At 40.1% G+C, this 15,163-nt stretch overlaps 1 protein-coding gene across 3 annotated transcripts; it reads left to right on the top strand.

Moving 5' to 3' along the window:
* The first annotated feature begins 1,409 nt into the window (after nt 1-1,409).
* UBE2I (ubiquitin conjugating enzyme E2 I) lies at nt 1,410-14,085 on the top strand. Of its 3 annotated transcripts, none has more exons than XM_082292520.1 (7): nt 1,410-1,498; nt 5,493-5,571; nt 5,826-5,909; nt 8,547-8,619; nt 10,282-10,391; nt 10,567-10,646; nt 13,413-14,085. In XM_082292520.1, exons 2-7 carry the CDS (start codon nt 5,506-5,508, stop codon nt 13,474-13,476), a joined length of 477 nt encoding a protein of 158 aa, XP_082148646.1. In that variant the 5' UTR covers nt 1,410-1,498; nt 5,493-5,505; the 3' UTR covers nt 13,477-14,085. The 3 variants fall into 3 exon arrangements, with proteins under 3 accessions (XP_082148646.1, XP_082148645.1, XP_082148647.1); XM_082292519.1 differs by lacking the exon at nt 1,410-1,498 and adding an exon at nt 1,592-1,830; XM_082292521.1 differs by lacking the exon at nt 1,410-1,498 and adding an exon at nt 2,148-2,706.
* The last annotated feature ends 1,078 nt before the right edge of the window (nt 14,086-15,163 follow it).

Here is a 15,163-nt window from a genome sequence, read left to right as displayed (position 1 = left end):
TTTAAGTGCAAAGCGCATTCTATTATTTCTGTATATATCCAGCAACTTCAGTAAAATTGTGTTATTTTACTAAACTAATTTGCTGCATTTAATTGCATTTCAGTTTTACTAAAATAAGTGCTAAGAACAAACACTGCTGTAGTAATCACGTTCAGCAATTACGGCAATTAAGTAATCAATGTGTGCATCTGTATTTTCATCAGACTGTCCTACTAAAAGTACTTGCACTTTAGAGTCAACCAGCATGACTTTCAAATTCCTACTCTACATATATGTTGCGTCATTATAGTTTAGACTGCAGTTCTCTCTAGTTTTAAGGACAATCTTGGGATCTTACGTGGGTTTTTGTGTACAATTATTGATTCTTTAAGTAGTATGAATATTCAGCAGGTTTTTTTTCCAGTTAGGAAAAGTGAGAGCATAAAAGGGACAAGTGTCTACCCTGAACTAGAAACCAGGTTATAAAGGGGACATAAACGAATAAGTCATTAGCAACCTGTTTTGGATCTTTTATAACATTTAGAGTTCATTTGGCACTAGTTTTCCTTTCAGTGGGAAGTTTCACTTCAGAAAGATGAATATGATCCTGCAAATTGACCTTTTAGTGTACTGTTCATCTTTCAGTGTGCTGAAGTCTTGAAACACATAGTCCATATGTATGTCACATTCTCAGAGACTGTAATGTGTACAATTTCTGAGAGAGATCCTGTAAGCCGAGTGTTAAAGAGTTTCTACTGCTTTTTGTAATGCCATTGGAATTGTGTGGGAAGTCACACAGGGGAGTATATGTTTGTCCTGGTCTACCATGGGCGTTTGCTACTGGTGAAAGGTTTCTTAGCTAGGGTGATCTTCAGCATGTATTTTGATTAGGGCTGATTGAAATCTAGGTGATTATTTATTGAAATAGTCAATTCTGCAGTTCCCAAGAAACCATTTTGAACTTTAATACTACATAGAACATAGTTCAAGTAACATTGACACAGACCAGCACAAGGCATAGCTAGGTAGAGGTTTCAAGACTAAATATTCTTCTGTTTCATTAAGAAAGATAAGTTCAAGATAAGAACAGAATGTGATTCATACTCTACTTGCCACTGAAAATGCGTTCTTAGAAACCCAGACACCACCCCTCCTCCCCCCCAAGGCGAGGAAACCAAACCAAACCAAACCAAACCAAACCAAACCAAACCAATAAACAAACCAATGGGAAACAAAAAGCAGTCCACAAATCCCGTAAAGGTCAGTGAAACTAGTGCGGGCGGGAGCCAAACTGAAGACCGCCTTCCGCCCCGCCTCCCAGCGCCCTGATCGGCTCCTCCGCCTGCCCATCAGCTGCGGCAGCCCCTCCGGAGCAGGCGAGCCGTCCTCCACCCCCTCAGCCTCGGCTGGCCACAGTGGGTGGGGCTCGGCCTGGCTCGAGCGCGGCCCGTCAGACCTGCGCGCGCCCGCCGAGGGAGCAGGCGTTCTTGAGTCGCAGGCGGCTCCCACAGCGCCGGAGGTAAAAATTAACTCAGCTTTTCGCCGGAGCTGGTGGAAGCGAGAGGCACGAGGAGGTGATCGGCTTTGGGATAGCCCCGCGTGGATTTTTTTCCGCTGCTTCATACTCAGGCATTGTTGGGGGCACCTCTGGGTCCTGTGGCGCGAGGATGCGTAAGGCGTGACGATAGGATCACAGACGGGTCGGGCCGAGGGACAGAATAGCGCTGTCGCGCTCCGCGCCAAAACGAGAGGGAGGGAAACTCCGGAGTGGAGACAAAGCAGGGGGAGCGGGAACATCCGGGTCACTCGCGCGGCCTCGATCCGGGACACGCGCGGCGGCGGCGGCTCTCGGTGAGGCCCGGCCAGGAGTGGGGCCGGGTGGCCCCGGGGTCGGGGAGCGGAGCGGGGCTGGGCCGGGCTGGCGCCCCTCGCCTGCGATGGGACGGGACGGGACTGGCGGCCGTGGGCGTGCGGGCCCGGCGCCTCCTGCCTTGTGGCCGGGCCGGCCGGTGCAGCGCTGCCCGCCTGAGGCTCTGAGCGCCCCGCAGGGCTCGGTGGTGGCGGGTGGAGGTCGCCGAGCAGAGCGTGGAATCGCTGGGCCTGCGCGAGCCGGTCCCGCCCCGCCGGGTATCCGCCCGGGAACAGCGGGCGGGCCCGGGGTGCCCCGTGCAGGCCTTGGGCGCTGCCCCGGCCCCTCGCGGGGCCGATGGGACCAGCGGCCCTCGGCGGTGGCGGGTGGTGCTCGGCCGTGTCCGGTTATTTGGCCGTCGAACACCTAGCCCATCGTCGCGCGGCATCTTCTGTTGTTTAACGTGCGACTCCGGTCGCCCCTCGGCCTCTTCTATGTTTCTCTGGCCGCAGGCAGAGGAGACTTTCTGTTCTAGTCTCGAGTTAGCGTTCTTTGATTTAGAGCTCAGACCGTGGTTTTCTCCACCCTTCTGAAAATTAAAGATTGTATAGTTCGAGGGTAGACTATTCCGATAATAATTTCTTCCTATGTCGGTATTTAACCTACAGAGTAAAAAATGCGAGGCTTGCCGTCCTAACGTTTTGGGGTTTTTTTCTTGCTGCTTGGAATCAGTAAGTCGTACCGAAAGTTCTTGAACCTCAAAGAGCATATTGTCGATGTATTTAGAGACTTGTCTGTGGCACGGGAACGATTCTTTGCAAGACGTGCATTTTGTGTGTGGAAGTAGGTTGTTCCAGCCCATCAGAGGGTGTAAATGGGTAAGATATTCTGTAATGGGACACAAAGGTTTGCATCTCTGATGAGCTTGATGGTTTTATTTTGTCCTTTTTCTAAAGTAGGCAGTAACAGCAGTAAAGGCAAGCTACTGAGTAAATTTGGAAGTTTCTGTTAACTTTCTGGGTTGATGGCAGTAAAAGGTATGTTACTACCTCTTAATGGGGTAGGTCTGGGGATTACTGTCAAGCAAAACGTGAAGACTGGTCTCTTGGACTTTTGTGGCATGTGCAAGGTAGGATTGAACAGACTTCCTCTGGTGCAGAATTCTTTCGGATGATATAGCGCATAAATAGATTGGGATATAGAGAGTATATATGGACAGTTTGTTAGCAGATTTGTAGCAGATTGCTTTTGAGGGGATGCTTAACTAATGGGATCTTAGTTTTTGAAATGGACTTTCAGTCTTCTTTGTATAATCTTTATTTTCTGGTAGACTGATGAGGTTTTAGATGCTTGTCTGCTCTCATCAGTGTAACTGAAGCCTGTGGAAACCACGTACGTGAAGCCTGTCATCTCTCATATACACTGAAACTTTGGATGTAGCCTGTCAGTGCTTAACTAAGTCCAACGCCTCAAGATTTGGAAAGCTATTTGTAGAACATAAGAAAAATATTTAATGTAGTAGGGCACAGTATAGTGTGTAACAAGAGTAAGTAGGATGTGTGGCCTGAAAACACAGGATTTTTTTCAATTACTTGAAAAGTTACTTGATTAGTGATGCTGTGCAGGAGATACACTGTTTATTTACCCAAAGAGAAACTGGCATTTCCCTTGAGGTGCATGTTGTAATTAATTGGCTATTAGCCACAGGAAATGGAATTAATGTATTTGAAAGCATCCTGTAATGTGTCTTTTGGCAGAAGAGGTAACTGGGTTTAGCGAACTGTGTAAGAATATTTGGATGGTTTATACTCAGAAATGGTTTCCTCAACCTATGATGAGAAGGTTAGTATTAGTATAGTGGATCACGAAGTACCAAAAGTACAGCTGAAATTCAGCTGTATATTCAGTTCCTTTGCATCTCTTGCAAGGGCGTGGGCTCACAACATTTTAAGAATTATTCCCTGTATAATTTGGTTAAGGGAGAGGTTTTTTGGGTTTTTTGGTTGCCTTTGATTTATTGTTGGTTTTTTGGGTTGTTGGTTTGTTTTTTTTTTTTTGTTCCACTGGTATCTTTTTCAATGGCCCTGCATTTCCTGCATGTGAACAGACTCAAATCTGAAGTCATGTGTACACACTCACTAAGTCCTGCAAGTCTTCTGCCATAATTAAGATACAGGTGTATGTGATGGGAATACTAGAGGAAAATTGGACTGGATATAGGAATGTTTTTGTGTATGTGCATGTTCACTGAGTGTGAATTGTCCCTTTTAAAAAGCTTTATCTGACATTAATTTAGTTGCTACTCTGAAGGTGAATTAGGGAATATGGCCATCCAGGCAAAACTGGCTTGGGGGAAAAAAAAAAAAAGAAAAAAGTTGGAAGAACAGATTTAAAATACATGTTATCCTAGGAACTGCATAAATTGCTTAATCTGGTGTTTTTAAAGATCTACCATCCATATGCTTATAATAGTAGTAGACTGCAGTACTTCTTTTAAGTAATCAACATATTGAGAGGTTATGAAATTTTGCATAATTTTTTACCAGTGTACAAGTGTTTGTTTTAATAGAGTGGTAACACTGCTTTCATTCATTCTGTGAGCTTGTTAAGTGGAAGCGTTCTACTCTTCTGCTGTTAAAAAGGCTTGTTAGGTGCATGTGGGGTTGGGAACAAATTGCCCTGAATTCTCTCACTGCCAATTATCAGCTCTTATTTAAAATGTGTAGAAGTGCAGGTACGAGGAGGATTAAAAACCTTCATTGGAATTTGACAATGTGGGTAGTGAAACCCTGAGTTTAGATACAGTTTGACAGTGAAAAATAAACTCTCGCTTTGAGTACTGTTCTGGGTGAATGGAGAATCCTCCCCTGAATTTGAAAGCGCCACTCGTGCAATCATCCTATCTAGAACTGTTCTGTGTGATGCAGTAGTGAATGACCTGTGCTCTGCATGTTTTTTCTGTAGTCATGGTCACCATGCTTGGCTGTTCTTAAGGCAGTGAAGGTGCAGAAATATTCTGTAGTTTATACTGGAATTGAAAATCTGTCTTGTGCAAGGAGCCGCTGGCTCTTACTTGGCTCACTTCTGTGTTGCTGCCTGTTCCTGCTGTTGTCTAGAAGTTTTATAGTGGCATCACTGCAAAACTGAGATGACTTTGTTAAATTCTGTGCCTGTGTTGCTTTTGTGTGGAATACTGGCTTTCAATGGGAATTTACCCTAAAAGTAACATTTCTTATTCCCATTTGCCAGAAATGCAGGTGCTTGCCTACAGAAGAAAGCCATAGCCGATGTGGTGTAGGAAGGAGATAAACAGAGTGTGTATCAGTTGCACGAATAGGAAGTCTGAGCACTTTTTCCATTACTAATAGTGTTTCTGTTGTCAAGATACTGTCAAAGTTGCCTCTAAGGGTCCAAATATAAAGCAATACGGTAAGGATGGAATTTTGTAGGTTAAGTCCAGTAACTAAAAGCTTGATGGCATGGGGAAACGTGATGTTATTCCCGATGATAAATTCTGCAGGTTGTGCAAAAACGTGCGTCTTGGTTATATAAGTGAAAATCAGAGGTCAAAATAATTCTTGAGTGAGCAGGGCTTATAAACACATAATGTGTTGTTTACACTATAAGTAAAAGTATATACTAACAGCAACTACTTTTGTTTTAGAGGGACTCTGAATATGTCTGGCATAGCTCTTAGCAGACTTGCACAGGAGAGAAAAGCCTGGAGAAAAGATCATCCATTTGTAAGTATGAGAACTGCCAAATTTCTGACTCTGCAGTTGTTTCAGTGTTCTGGTGATGATTTTTTTCTTTACCCTGATAGGATTTAAAAAAAAAAATTAATTAATATTTTTAAATTTAAAAAAAAAAAAAAAAAAGCTTTTTAAAACTAGGTAGTGCAAAAAGAAGTAACTTTGTGTAAAGATAAAATGTATCATGAAGTATTTTAAGTACATCTTCTAAAATCCTCACCCTATGTCTTTTTGCCTTAAATCAGGGATTTGTAGCAGTTCCTACAAAAAATCCAGATGGCACAATGAATCTAATGAACTGGGAGTGTGCTATTCCAGGAAAGAAAGGGGTAAGACTTACTGTTCTCCTAACTTCTCACTTCTGGTGGAAAGTAACGTAAGTTGCTTATGCATTACATGGACAATTGAGAATTTAACTTATGTGTAGTTTAATAAAAGCTTGTATCCTGCTTCTTCTTTAGAATTAAAAGTGCTGTAGACTAGGAATATTGGACAAAGTACACCATAAGCCTGTTCAGCTGTTGGCACTTAGCACCTTAAGAAAACGAGTTTTCAGAGGAGTGTTTTAAGGGTCTTGCACTGAACAAACTGGAGGTTGTCTTCTGCTTCTTCTTGCTTCTTCTGAAATACTACTGTTAATTATTTGGGGGTTTTAATTCTTTCAGGCCTTCGGTATGGGACTTTTTTTGCCTTGCCTTTTCTATTGCCTCTTGCCAATTTGCTTAAATACCCTTATGATCTTGTTTCTTAAAGTCTGAGAAGACTGTGTGCGTAGGCAAAACTACTGCCTTAGTTGAATGCTGAACGTTGCTGTTACGGTTACAACTTAGTTTTGGTAGTTGTCTGCACACAGCTTAAGTTACTTCTTAAAGAAGCACCAACAAATAATCTAACACAGTGTAAGGGAAAAACTCAAACCCTTGTGTTCTGCCAAAACAAGATTATCCCCCATAACGGTTTATGCACCTTATCAAGATGTCACCTTTAAATACTTAGGTAAAAATTTTATGCCATACAGAATCTTCATGCCATTGCTTAGAAGTTTTGTCAACCACAAAATGGAGCAAACAAGGCCTTAAAGCCAGCTTCACGTCTACTAGAAGACCAGGAAAAGATCATGTTGATGTGATTCCTGCTAAAAATTTAAAAGATTATATTTAACAAGAAGCAGCATGACTTGCTTATCTCTACCAGACCAAGCAGTTGCTCTCTATGGCCTTTGTGTTTGGAGGCATCCTATACTGCGACTGCTTCCCCTGAGATGAGTAGTTGAAACCATCAAAATGCTTTCTTGTCAGCCAGATGAAATACTGAAGTGGTGTTAGTCCTGGGTTGGATACTCTGTTGACTCTTTTGACAGCAAATCACTTGTTAACTACCTAAAATTTGACTCAAAAAACATCTGCAACTAGTCCCATAATGCAATATGGTCGTGGTACTGCTGTCATACTGTTGGCCTTAGTAAGGCTTTTGAGTGTCTTCTGTCTTTCACCCATAAGGTATGTTGCTCTATCAGAAGCACGATAAAAACTTCACCTTCTGTTCTTCTGTGTAAATTATTAAAAGCTATTTGTCTTCCTTTGTGAGCGAAAGCAAACAAAATAAGTAAAGTTTATTCTATCAGAAAGCTCATATTTTCTAAAAAGGAACTCCTCTGAGAAGGTATAGAGAATAGATTTTTCCAGTTGTTGACAACTGACTACAGCAATTTAGAGTGAGTTCTTTAAATACACTATAGCAAATATAATTAAACTCATTCACTTCTGGAAATGTGTTATCTTATTAATTCCTAGCATGTTTTTCTTCCTGTTCTAGCTTGAAACTTCGCATAATGAATACCAATGACAATGGAGTGATTTTTCTCTTTTCATGTGGGTTTTTTGGGTGTTTTGTTTTGTTTTTCGTTCAGCTAAAAATCACATAATTCAGATAGGAAATAATTAAGAATTGCCTTCTAAGATGGTCGTATCTCTCTGTCTGTGAGGAGATTTGATCAGTTTTGTTCTTAAGATGTTAGACCATCTTTACTCCAGTTGTTTTAAAGAATCAATCCAACATTTACTTTCATTGCATAGCAAGTTTCCATAGCAAGGGCAAGTTACAGAGAAGTGGTCTGAATTTTACAGCTATAATAATCTTCTCTGTATTTCTACACTTCTTAGCAGAGCTCAGTTTTTCAGAAAATGGGCTTTTTTCTTTGTTTACATATTTTGTATATTTGGGACAGTATTTTTCTTTTTGCTAGATGTTTTTTCTTGTTTACATGACTCTTTTGAGTAGTGTTGTCTTATTTGGTTTGCTCTGTGTCATGGGAACTGCTCCTGTCATGCTCTTGCCCATTTTGGATAGGGCCAAAGTGCTTCTTACAATTTCTTGTTATACAGAAAGATTAAGTACTTAAGACTACATTCTACCAAACGCAGGCAGGGTTAGTTTAGACTAGTGAATCTCATTAACTCTAGCAGTACTACTACAGTGCTGTTGACATTTTTAGTTTGTTTGTGGTTTTATTAGTCACATTCTCATAAGGCACAATAGAAGCCATTTACATTCACATGCTTAAAGGGTGTATCCATATCCTATCTTCTCAAACTTAAGTGGGGGTACAACAGCCCCTTCCTCATTGTATGTGTATCACGTAAAACTTCAGAAGTATTCTGTTCTTATGTAGTATGAAAATTTTACTTTTATATGGAATTTTTGGTGATGATCCTGACTCTGTTGATGACTTGGCATCACTTACTAGTTGTAATGAAGAAAGAAACCCCTTCCTTTCCACTTCAGCTTCTTATATCGGTAGGATAGCTTACCGTGATCTGGACAGTGTGCTACAGTGCAGGACAGCTATTTTCTACTGTGTAGCAGAAGAATGTCTTGTGCTTTGCCTGAGAAACTGTATTCTTGGTAAGCTTTTTTCCACAATTTTGACTTTTCCTTGCTGTAACTGAAACACTAACTTTTTACAGACACCGTGGGAAGGAGGCTTATTTAAACTACGGATGCTTTTCAAGGATGACTACCCTTCTTCACCCCCAAAATGTAAGTAAAATTACTGAAAACCACAGGTTTATTAGAACAGTGTTGAATTTTAATCCATGAGGTTCTTACAAATAGTTACTGCTTTCTTACAGTTTTGGTTGATTTGGGGTTTTTTTTTTTTAAAGGCGCATTCCTTTTTGTTCTTTCCTCACCCACTTTGCATTCAGAAAGTTGTGATGAAATCAGCTGAGTGCTCGATATATTAAAATTGGGAGGGGAGGGAGATTGCTGTGTGGGTTACCTCAAAGTTTGACAAAAGCATCGCTTGACGTTTTCACTGCATTATCAGCACTCCTTGGAAACTAGTATGTAGGCATGCTTAGACTAAATCCCTATGCATGTTCTTCCTGTTAAATTGGTCTTCTGTGCTGAGAACAGAAGACAGAAATTTGGAAAAAAGTGTTCTATAACTTGAACCCTTTAATCGACTTGCTCTAAAACATTAATCTGTTCTATTTCTGCTACTGTGTATAACAGATCTTCAGATACCTAATTTCCCTATTAAGTTTTTGAACTGAATTTTCCTTATTCCATCTCAGACTTACCTATTATAGAAACCTGAGAACATCTGTTGCCATGCACGGTTTCTTGGTTCTTGAATTGGCTACCATCTCAAATCAATGACAGCGATTACAAATCGGTCTTTTGACAGCAATTCATCTCTTAATCACATTAGCGTTATTTCAGCTCTGTCAACTCCTGGCTACTCCTTTTGTTTGTTGCCACCTAAATACATGTAACACAGGGGAAACATCTCTTTTAACTGAAAACATTTCACACTGTTTTCCCAAGAAATACCAGTTTTCACATCCTGACAGTGTTAAAGGAATTGTCATGCTTTAAAATAAGATGTATATGTGACTGATAAGACTCCCTACCGATGCAGCTTCTGAAGTACTCCTGAACTTGATTGGGCAGCCAGACTGTTATGTCTTGTGAATACTTGCGATGTCAGAAGGATTAGAAAACTGCAGTAATATGTAGATATTTCATGTATTGCAAAAGGCGTGTTCATTACTTTACTCGAGATGCTGGCTGTTGCATTTAAGTCCTGTAAAGATTAAAAGAAATGCCAGAATAGAGATTGAGTGGTGGAAGGAAAGCTGCACAAGCCTTCAGTTAGTCTTATAATTTAAACTTGGTTCCTCTTGTTCATTGCATCTTGATTATACATAGGAAAATATGAAACTGAAAAAGTGCTAGGAACTTAAGTCCTCTGTGTATGAAAGTTTCAGTATTTTAAAGTGAGGAGAGAAAAGATGAGCGAAGGGTAGTATCTTTCCTTTACGTAGTAGTGTGTGAGGCTGAAAAGACAGAATTGTTTTTAAAAGGTCTTTATCACAAAGCTACTACAAATTACTTTGTCAGTTTCCATTCCTAAACCAAAAGATTACCAGTCAAAAAGACAATGTTAGATTGCCTGGATTGATATCACAGATCACATCCACATGTGATGGAGTTCCTGCTTTAGGCATGGGCTGAGCCAAGAAGAAAAGTGGTATTAATAGCGCCAGAGATCTGTGGGGTTTTATTTGGGGGTTGGGGGTCTTTTGCCAGTGTTGGTTTGGGGGTTTTTGGGTTTTGTTTTCCCCTACTGATCTAACCCAACTCTCTGATCTTCCTCTTAGCACTGTATGCTAGTAATTGCCTCTTCTTCATCAGGTAAATTTGAACCACCGTTATTCCACCCAAACGTGTATCCTTCAGGCACCGTGTGTCTCTCCATCTTAGAGGAGGATAAAGACTGGCGGCCAGCAATCACAATTAAACAGGTCATTAGTTGTACTTAGACATATTCTTAACACTTTTGCTTTGCTTGCTTATCCGATGCGAATATAAGATGTTCACTGTGTGTTCCAGTAATTGGTTTCTAAGGGTTTTTCACTGAATCTCTTTTAGTAATATCCATAATATAGGCCTATGTTACTTCTGTTTCTTTATCCATAGATCTTGTTAGGAATACAAGAACTTCTAAATGAACCAAATATTCAAGACCCAGCTCAAGCAGAGGCTTACACAATTTACTGGTAAGTATCTTTGCATATCAGCTTGAAAGCTGTCCTGTTGCCTACAGTTCTCTGTTACTTGTAGTATTAACATGCACATGTTTTTAGGAATGACCAGGGGAATTTTCTTACTTTCGTGACTGTATTCTGTGGAGATGCCTAGATTGTGCTAAACTTGAACAAAATGGTAACTTCATGGCTATTAGTCTATTGGAGCTTTTAATAGCAAAGCAACAGCAATAAAGTGTGAAGACTCCTTATATCACGATTTTCATCCTGGTTCTAGACCAACAGAGTCCTTTCTCTTAAAGGCGGAATAGTAACAATGAGGCATAATGGTGTCATGAGACCAGGAGAAGAGGAGACTGAATTATGTGACAAGCCACATTCGTCAGTACCAGGAGTAACTTACTTCTGCCAAGTAGTGTGTACCTTTAAGCACTTACTTGTGCCTGAAGGGTAACGGAGAGCTGTGGTCACTGTGGGAAACATGGCATTTTGGGAAAACTACATCTTCCAAAAGAAAAGGTTGTAAAGTACAGATGGAGCTTTACAGATGTAAAGTATAATGCCTGAAACTTTAGCAGATTGAACTTTGCATTGATTAGGAAAGGGGATAATTTGTGAGCTAAAGAGACTTTTTGGGTTTGGGTGGTTATTTTTTTAGGCTTAATCTTAACAGTTTTACACTATTAAAAATGAATATCTGTTCTATAATCTTTAGGGAACCAGAACATTTTAAACAAGTGCTTTTGGCACTGGCAGCTACTGAAATGATAACTGAGATGGAAATGTGGAATTACCATTCTGGACAGAAGAGGCCTCCAGGAGAGTGCCAAGTTTGAAAAATAATGTTTTATGTGACTGCACATGCAAGCTATGTTAGAAATGGTTTTTTATAGGGTCCTAGTTAAAAAGGAGACATAGGGGTGGGTAGTGTGGCTTGCATTTAATTAATGGCTTCACAGTGTTATTTTTTTTAAAGTACTTACTGAAGGTTTGATGGAGTTGAGTGCATATGGAAGACAGTTAAGTGGCCACAGTTATAGGAGCCAGGAATGATGAGGCAGGCCTCAATAGTATACTTCTATACATGTACACATAGTCTGCGTTCTATTTTTCGTAATCACCTCCCACATGCATGTATGTACAAAACCAGTCTTGGCTAGTCTTGTTTCTGCTTTAAGTGCTTCCGGGAGGGGGAAAAAAATCTGTTGAGCTTAAAATATTACATGATTTTTGTTACTTCGAGTATATATAGTCTCCCATTTATCCTCTTCATGTCTCGTGGACATACAGAGTGTTTCAGATGGGTTACTATTATTCTGCAGTCTGAGTGTGCGCCTCTCTTGCTACTTAGTGAATATCTGGTAGAAGTTAAACAGAGCAGGATTGTGCGCGCGTCGTAATGTTAGCGTAGTTGATAAATACTGCGGAAGATGCAGCATTGTTTACGTAGATGTCTTTAGTCAAGTTGTTAAACTTTTAAGAGTTGTATTCAAAATAAGAATGCTCTCAGGATTCCTTTGGTACTGTTGTTCAGTAACTTTAGCACTCCTAATGTGCTAACCTACTTCCTCCTCTGCTGTAGGCATTCAGGGTCTGCTATGGAAGGCATTCTTCTGCGTGGATTCTATGGGTGCGAGACTTAACAGCTAGGCTATGTTCTCGTGTGACAATGCAATCTTAACTTACAGAAGAGATGTAGAATAAAGTTTGTAAATGTGTGCATGAGAAGAGAGTATCTTCAATCTCTTTGCCGGCAATTGTTCATTGCATGCGACCAAAATTGGTTTCATTTCTTCTTTCCCCCCACCCCCCCATATCATGTCAAGTTCTGAGGATATAATTTGCTGCCTTTATTTTCTTTTTTTTTTTTTTTTTCACTGCAGCAAGCCTTCATAGCTGAAAATAAGTTAACTTTATGGCAAAGCTGTCTGCAAAATCTAGTCACTCTAAACTACCTCTGGTAGAAGAGTAATGGTTACAAATTTTTGTTTAGCTCAACTGATACTTCCGACAGCTAATAAAAAATGGACACCTGAATGTAAATGGATGCTTTACTATGCTACTACTATCTGTTGTTGGCACAAGAACAGAAAACAAAGAACTTGCCCTTTTACGTCTTGAGTCTGAGGCTTAGTGACTGGACATAGTTCCCTCAAGTAGTACTTGCTTGTTTAATCAATCTGTAGCAAGTATGCTACACTTAGCTATGTTGAACTAGGTTTTTTTTGCAACTGAAGATCAGGATAAACCTGAATCTGTGAGTCTGGGTCTGTAGATATAAAGGCTAAAATTCCCACACCATTATCATTTTCCTGTTTCTTAGGAGTGTTTCCATTCTCTCTCCAAAGCAGTAAAGATGATCATTTAAAGTCATATGAAGTCCACCAGCTGCTAGTGAACTGGTCTCCTCACTTTGTGCTGTTAGGATACCAGAATTTGTTGTTAATGTGAGTGGGGAGTAGAAAACTTCAGATGAATGAGAGAATGTTTGCACCTGAGGTACAGTTGGCCTTGAGAAGAGCAGGTGCAAACCTGTTTGAAGAAACCCAGTACAGATTGAAGTAAGTGCAATCATTTGACAAAGGGTGGTGGTCAGGAAGTATCTAGTTGAATGGTACCATACTTGTCTAGAAAAGCCTTTAATTTATTGTAGTGTTCAGTGAATTGCTATCAAACGGGTTTGCCTTCAGCAGTGATTTCTGTTTCTCTTCAATATGAAACTAATTCTGTAATACAGCCTCTGATTGCTCCAGCTATAATTACCCTTTCTCTTTTCAGCCAAAACAGAGTGGAATATGAAAAGAGGGTTCGAGCACAAGCCAAGAAGTTTGCACCATCATAAGCATTTGTCATGCAGCATCTTAAAAAGGAAGGGATTGGTTTGGCAAGAACTTGTTTACAAAACTTTTACAAAATCTAATGTTGCTATGTACAATTAATATCCACATAAGGGGAGGGGGTTGTATGTGTGCCATTTTCCATATTCGCCAGTTGTATACAGTTCTAAATTTGCTGAATTGCCCCCAGTTTTTTCATACAGGGTCTCTTCCTTCAGTCTTTTGTATTTTTGATTGTTATGTAAAACTTGCTTTTATTTTAATATTGATGTCAGTATTTCAACTGCTGTAAAATTATAAACTTTTATACTTCTATAAATTCACTAGTATCTCTAGTTACTTTGCTATCTGATGCAGGCATGCTTTAAAATGTTAGAACTATATTTAGCCTCTAGCTGGCTGTATGAAAAAAAATCATGCCCTCCACCCCCTTCCCTCCCTGAATTTGTTTTTTCTATCTTTCAGAAACTAGGTTGTTATTGCTTAAGAGCCTCTGAGATCCAAAGTTAGCCAGCATCCTTATTCTGCATCACTTTCTTTGTGTTTATATGGCATTCTGTCTGTGTTGCTGTTTAGAGTAAATAAACTGTTTATATAAAGGGCTTTGTTTCATTTATCTTCATTAAAAGACTGCCATTTAAACGGCTCTGAACACAACTCAGCGCAAGTCCCATTTTTAAGGCCTGCGATGCTGCATTTGATTTTTGTGTAGATGTTGCCTTCATTTGTTTTGCCTGTCCCTGACCCGGAGCACAAATGTGGCCCTTCCTTGGGCGGTGTGTGGTAACTGCAGCAAGTCAATTCTGATGAGTTTCTCAAGCAGTGTACAGAATTCTGACTCACTAGAGACCAATTGCTTACAGTGCATAATGGGATCAGCATACTGGTGCGACCACGTTAATTTAAAGTAACATGAGCTTTAGACTGATATGAACAACAATAGAAGCTGTCCAAGGAATGCTGAGGATTGTTAATGGTGCTTTGTTTATCAGAAATAATTTTGTGCCTTTTTCCATATGTAAATGCATATAGCTTCTAGGGAAAGGATGGGCTCTATGCAATTACAGTTTCCTTCTGTAAAGGAAATCTGTTAAATTATGTAAGTTATTTTCATGTATGTGAAGCTGATACGCCCTCTATTAAACTTTCAGTGCTTTTTTTAAATTGTATTTTTTAGTCAAAATGATTCTGCAAAACAAAAAAAAATGTGAAAAGCTTTGTTCCATCTGAGCTTAGCTTCTTCAGTGCTTTTATTAAAAAATGGCTACTGCTTAACACTTAAGGTATTCTAAGTTATACAGCTCTCTTCCCAGATCTGTTTTGCTCGTCTGCATTTGATTACTATAGCTTTGTAATATAAAAGTATTCCCCCAAATTAGAATAGCTAACATCCTCACATTGTTCTCAGTCTGTCCTTGTCGCTATCTAGAAATCCTTGCTAAAACAGTGCATTTGGGAAAAATTTTGTTTGGGTGGGGAAGTTACTGAGAAACTGAATCAGAAGAAAAATCTCCTCATAGAACTAATTTACTTGTGTGTTTTTAAAAGGGAAATTGAGTATTTGTACTACTCAAACTGCTGCTGTTACTCCCAGCTCTAGCTCTGGTAGCGCTAGCATTTAATCCCTCTAGTAGCAGAGGGCCAAGAGGAGAAAGTCCTGGGACCTGAAGAACTGATTTCTGAAGGCGTGTC

The sequence above is a fragment of the Coloeus monedula genome, assembly GCF_965178545.1.
Source record: "Coloeus monedula genome assembly, chromosome: 16".
NCBI lineage: Eukaryota > Metazoa > Chordata > Aves > Passeriformes > Corvidae > Coloeus > Coloeus monedula.
The sequence above is the reverse complement of the archived record's forward strand: the minus strand, read 5'-3'. Positions and strand labels throughout refer to the sequence as shown.